The sequence below is a fragment of the Asparagus officinalis genome, chromosome 7 (genome assembly GCF_001876935.1).
Source record: "Asparagus officinalis chromosome 7, Aspof.V1, whole genome shotgun sequence".
In the NCBI taxonomy this organism is placed as follows: Eukaryota; Viridiplantae; Streptophyta; class Magnoliopsida; order Asparagales; family Asparagaceae; genus Asparagus; species Asparagus officinalis.
In genome coordinates, this window is record NC_033800.1 from 144,285,553 (window position 1) to 144,291,552 (window position 6,000).

The following is a 6,000-nucleotide window of genomic DNA, read 5'->3' on the forward strand; positions in this document are numbered from 1 at the left end:
TAGTTTATATATCCTTGCACATACATTGCCTATATCTCTTTGTTAGGATATATCTTGTTGTTCATATTGCTTATCCTAGTTCATATATATTATTGTATTTTATATATATATATATATATATATATATATATATATATCAACCAGAATATACAAAAGATGACCTGGATTAACAAAAAGAAAGGGGTGGAAACAAAAGAGATGTTGGCGGAGGGGAGCAGACCTTTGTCGTCACCCTCCAGACAACATCTTCCGAGCTTCCAAGCCTTCCAAAATCCAGGTAAAAAAACAGAAAGCCTATAAGTAAACTACCGTTACATCCTGCTAACCTACCAGAAACTATCTCTATCCAAGCCATAACAACCAGAGGAACACAGAAGAATTCAACAAAAAAAACTACGCAGTCCAAAAAACAATACCACATCAGAGGAGAGTTTTCTTAGATATCTAAGAAGGAGCTGAGGGCAAGACTGCTGGGAGCTCTTCCCTCTAAAGGAAGTTTTCTTCAACAACATTATTCCCAGAAAAATTATCTATCTCTTGCAGACCAATGTGAGTAGCAGCATCAAACATTCTCTTTGCTCGCCTGCTTTTAGAGGCCCTTGTCTAGTATAGAACAAAACGGGAAGAGTTAGTCGCAATATCAGAAGAGGAAGAACGAATATTGTTGAAAATAAGTTTATTTCTACTGTTCTAGATGCACCAACAGGTACAAGGGAACAAAACCCTCCATATAACTTTATGATGCTGACTGTCCAAGAAATCTTCTTTGAAATTGAACAATCTGATCACCTCCTGCGGCCAATGACTAGTGTTAGATGATGGGAGCAAAGTGGACCAGACTGTTTGGGTAACAGGGCATGAAATGAACAAGTGGTCATGGGTTTCCGTCGCTTGGTTGTACAGAGAGCAGGATGAGTCCCCCGACCATCCCTTTTTGATCAAATTATTCTTTGTTTGAAGATTTTTCTTGCTAAGGATCCATATGAATGTCTTGACTTTGAGGGGAGTTGGGGATCTCCAAAAAAAGTTGTGGAGAGGGGAAACTGTACCGCCATTAGTAAGAATGCCATATAGTGAGCTCACCGAGTAGGAATTCGAAGCATTGAAGGGCCAGAAAATAGCATCTAATTTACTCTGAATAGACCTAACTTGATCAATGAAAGAAATAAGGTCAGCAATTTCCTTTTTATCCTCCATTGTGATGCCTCTCCTCAGGATTGGGTTCCATCTCCAGATGTTATTCTGCCAGTATCCTTGGGAGTTGACTACGCTGGAAGAAGAGAAAGCCAATTTGAAAGCTTTGGGGAATAAACTACTAAGTGAGTTATTCCCAGCCTACCTGTCTAATTAGAACTTACAAGACTCTCCCGACCCTATTTTCCATTTGACAAAACTGATAAAAGTAGGGTATATAGCCTTTAGATCAAGGATGAATCTGGATGCAGCACTCTTAGGATTGGCTATTGGGTTGGATTGATTGGATGGATATATAGAAAAGATGACTTTACTGATTAGGCTCTCTCTATCTAAGATTTTCCAATCCACTTAGAGAGCAGGGCTTGATTAAAGAGTTCCAAATTTTTAATCCCCAATCCTCCCACAGCTTTATCCTTACAAACTATACCCCATCTGACTAGATTTTTGATTTTAGATGGTTGAGAGCTACCTCCCCAAAGGAAGTTTCTTCTAATCTTATCAATAGCAAGGATGACCCAACGAGGAAGTTTGAAGAAGGACATATAGTATAGAGGAATAGAAGACAGCACCGAGTTAATGAGGGTTAATCTACCTCCAATTGATAAGATCTGTTTTTCAACATGCCAATTTCCTCGAGAAGGAGTCTAAGGGCTTGTTTGGATTGAGGGGAATGAGGGTGAAGGGAAGTTAGGGGAACCATTCACCTCCATTCACCTTGTTTGGGAACACTTAGGAGGTGAAGTTAATTCACCCTAGCTCTCCTTGGTTCACCCCATATTAGTATAAAATTTGTTACCCCCCAAATTGGGGTGTAACCAAGGGGAAGGGAACTCCCTTCCCTTCCCTTCCCTCAGTTTCCCTTAACTTCCCTTCATCCCCTACAAATCCAAACAGGCCCTAAGAGGGGTTGTCATTCTCGCCTAGAGAGAGAGCCTTTCTTGAGAGGGGGACTAAGATAAGAAAAAAAGGAGAGTACCAACTAGGCAGTTGAGGATAGAAGCTAGTTGATCACCTTTGTTTGGAATCCTGCCAAGGTAGAAGAAGTAGGATTTTAAGTAGTTGATTTTGAGACCAGATACATTTGCATAGATGAGAAGAATGTTCTTGAGAACTGTGATATCATTGTTGGAAGCTTTACATAAGAGGATAGTGTCATCCGCAAACTGGAGAGTCCTTAAAGCATTGAGATCTCCTCTTAGATTAATGGCTGAAAGATCTCCAGCTGTAACACTGTTATGGATCATCTTACAAAGGACATCAGGTATAAGAAGAAAAAGCAAAGAGGAAAGAGGATCTCCCTGCTTTAAACCCATATGACATTGGAAGAATTTGGTAGGGGATCCGTTGACTAAGACAGCTGCTTTGGAGGATGAAAGGATGCAGTGAATCCAATGACACCAAGAGGGACTGAAACCTCTAGCAAGAAGAAGAGAGGAGAGGAAATTCCAATTGACATAATCAAAAGCTTTGAAGAAATCAACTTTGATGGCACACATCTCTTTTTTACCTGAAAAGCAATGGTTGATCGTCTCGTGAGCAAGGAGAATGGAATCTAAAGCTGACTTGCCACTCTAAAAAGCTGATTGGGATGAGTCGATAAGGGAGGATAAGAGTGGTTTGAGTCTGTTAGCCAACACTTTAGAAAAGATTTTGACGGAGCTATTGATGAGGCTGATGGGTCTGAAGTCTTTTGGGATATCTGCACCATCCTTCTTGGGGATTAGGCAGATGAAAGAGTAGTTGAAGTTATGCAGCAGATGGGCATTAGAATGGAGTGATTGGATGAAGGAGATGATATCCAGTTGCAAGTCATTCCAGAAGGTATGGAAGAAAAACATAGGGAGACCATCAGGTCCGGGAGATTTGTCTGGGTGCAAATCAAAGACTGCCCTCTTGATTTCTTCTGGGGTGAAAATAGGATCGAGAGAGGAGAGATTTGGGGAAGGAACAGGATATAACATTTCCCAGTTAACCAGAAGGTTAGAGACACTATGGGCATTGAAGAGATCTGAGAAAAAGTCATAAAAAGACTGCTTGATATCTGTCTCTGAGGAGATGATAGTGTTGTTTGAAGAGATCTGAGAAAAAGTCATAAAAAGACTGCTTGATATCTGTCTCTGAGGAGATGATAGTGTTGTTAGAAATAAGATGAGGAATGGTCATAAAAAGACTGCTTGATATCTGTCTCTGAGGAGATGATAGTGTTGTTAGAAATAAGATGAGGAATGTAATTTTTTCTTCTGTGAAAAGAGGCAGATCTATGGAAGAAAGCAGTATTATTATCCCCTTCTTTGAGCCATTGAATTCTTGATTTTTGTTTCCATTTAGTTTCTTCTGCTCTAGCTAAAGTGAAGAGCTGCTCTTTAAGGTTGAGCCTTAGGTTAAATTCAGATGCAGATAATACCCTGCTTTCCTCTAAAAGATTAAGATCATTTATAGAGGATAAAACTATAGATTTCTATCTAGAAATGGAACCAAACATTGATTTTTTCAACCATTTGATTCTTCTGCGTTATATGTGTGCATCTTTGCGTCGGTTGACGGCTATATATACATAGAAACAAACTTGCCACCTTTTAATATATACTAGATTGCAGATCAAATTTCTAATAGAAGAGATAAATCACAAACCTAGAGCTTAAGATCTACATGGAAATCCATTTTTGTAGGAAGAATTTGTTTTAAATTCTTTATCTATTTTTTCACTTATTATTTTATGCAAATTCATTATTTTGCTCAAAAGTATAAACAGTATGTTATTGGATAGAAATATCATGGTATTATTTTAAAAAACACTTATCATTGCCTGTGATTAAAAGAAATTCACTGTAAAAAGATGCACACCAATCTGTACCCAGAAAAAAAAAGTAACAAAAATAAAATAAAATGCAACAAAGTATAAGTTAAAAGGGCACATCAATCTGAGCAAAACTTCTTGCTAGGCTTTTGGTGGATGTATTGTAAGTTTTCAGTACTTTACTTCATGGTTATGCTACGGTGACTACTGACCCTCCGGAAAAAAAGGAAGAAGACAAATAATGTAAAACATATATTTAATGAAACTATATTATCATATTAGAATAAAACAAAAAATTAGTTAAATATTTAATGAAAACGATAAAAAATGAAGCAAATAATGTAAAACATTCAATTTAATTTCTGAGTTCTTTACTTATTATTTAATTTTATTGACTGAGTCTAGCGGCTTGAGACAAGAAAAGACTCGGCCCAAATGAGTATAATGCCTCATTTGACAAGGTGATGACATTATCGCAACGCACCTGAAATAAACTCTTAGAATTGGATAAAAGTTCTTGACGTAAACATGTAAAATTCTTGTAGGTGCACTAGATAAATTTATTGCGCTAGTATAATAACCAGTTTTGTCTTTTTTTTATCATTGTCTGTGAGTAATTCTGTTACTTCATTGAAATTAGCAAAAATTATAAGAAAAACTATTTGACAAATGAATATAGCAAGGAATTCTTTGACAAATTATAAGAAAAACCATAGGTTTTTTCCTTTGATTTATTATTATTATTATTTCCCCCACAGTTCGCATTCACTTTGTTTGCAAGACCTATATTGTCATGCCTTTACTCCCACATCACCACACCTTCCCTCCCCACCCAACCCCCCTTATAAATACCATCATTCTTCTCTTCTCTAAATTCATCCTCTCTCATTCATTCATTCATTCATCCAACAAAAATAAGAATAAAAATGAACAAGACCTCTCTCCTTGTTCTCTTCTCCCCCCTCCTCCTGTTCTCCCTCTCCCTCGCCGCCGACCCCGACATGCTCCAGGACCTCTGCGTCGCCGATCTCACCTCCGGTAACTCTTGTTTTCAGTGTTTGTTTCACCTCTCACGTCTCCGGGTGCATGCCATCGAATTTACACGTAATTTTCTGCAGGAATCAAAGTAAACGGCTACCCATGCAAGCCTGCGGATGCAATCTCTGCCTCTGACTTCTCATTCACGGGCATCTCCAACCCTGGGCCCACAAACAACACGATGGGCTCCCTCGTCACGGGCGCCAACGTCGAGAAAATCCCAGGCCTCAACACCATGGGAGTCTCCATGTCTCGCATAGACTATGCCTTGGGCGGCCTCAACCCCCCTCACACTCACCCTCGAGCGACCGAGATGGTGTTCGTCCTCGAGGGCCAGCTCGACGTGGGATTCATCACCACAGCAAACAAACTCATAGCGAAAACCATCACCAAGGGCGAAGTCTTCGTGTTTCCAAAGGCATTGGTGCATTTCCAAAAGAACAGTGGAAATGGGCCTGCGTCGGTGGTTGCAGCATTTGACAGTCAGTTTCCAGGGACGCAGTCTATCGCTGCGACGCTGTTTTCTGCGTCGCCCGCTGTGCCTGATCACGTGCTGACGAAGGCGTTTCAGATTGGGACTAAGGAGGTGGAGAAAATTAAGGGAAGGTTTGCCCCTAAGAATTAAGTGAAATCGTCGATGATTTCGTGTTTATCGTTTTTTTTTTCCTTGATTGTTTGTTCTTGATGTGATAACCGTGATTTCGCAAGGAGGGCATGCACTTACCGTTTGTTAATTCTTCGTTTCGGAGACTTTTAAGACGGTAGCAGATAAAACCCACATTCAATAGGACTGTGAAACTTTTTCAGTAGGTAGGTGTAATTAGTTAGAGATGAGGGACCACAAAACCACTTAAGATACGAACAACAAGATTCTTCCTGTCTTTGATGTGTGCTTTCCACTTCACTTTTATCACCATGAAGCTGGAATGGCCACTTAAAAAGCATGGGTATAAACATGCGTTCATCAC

General features: G+C 39.5%; 1 protein-coding gene across 1 annotated transcript; it reads left to right on the plus strand.

The window, feature by feature from the left end:
* Positions 4,888-5,766, plus strand: LOC109850787 (germin-like protein subfamily 2 member 4). Its single transcript, XM_020420860.1, has 2 exons — positions 4,888-5,032; positions 5,113-5,766. The coding sequence occupies exons 1-2, from the start codon at positions 4,921-4,923 to the stop codon at positions 5,655-5,657; spliced, it is 657 nt and encodes a 218-aa protein (XP_020276449.1). The 5' UTR covers positions 4,888-4,920; the 3' UTR covers positions 5,658-5,766.

Coding starts and splice junctions, on each gene's coding strand:
- LOC109850787 (XM_020420860.1), top strand. CDS start 4,921: ATGAACAAGACCTCTCTCCTTGTTCTCTTCTCCCCCCTCCTCCTGTTC. Junction 5,033..5,112: donor CGTCGCCGATCTCACCTCCG/GTAACTCTTGTT, acceptor AATTTTCTGCAG/GAATCAAAGTAAACGGCTAC.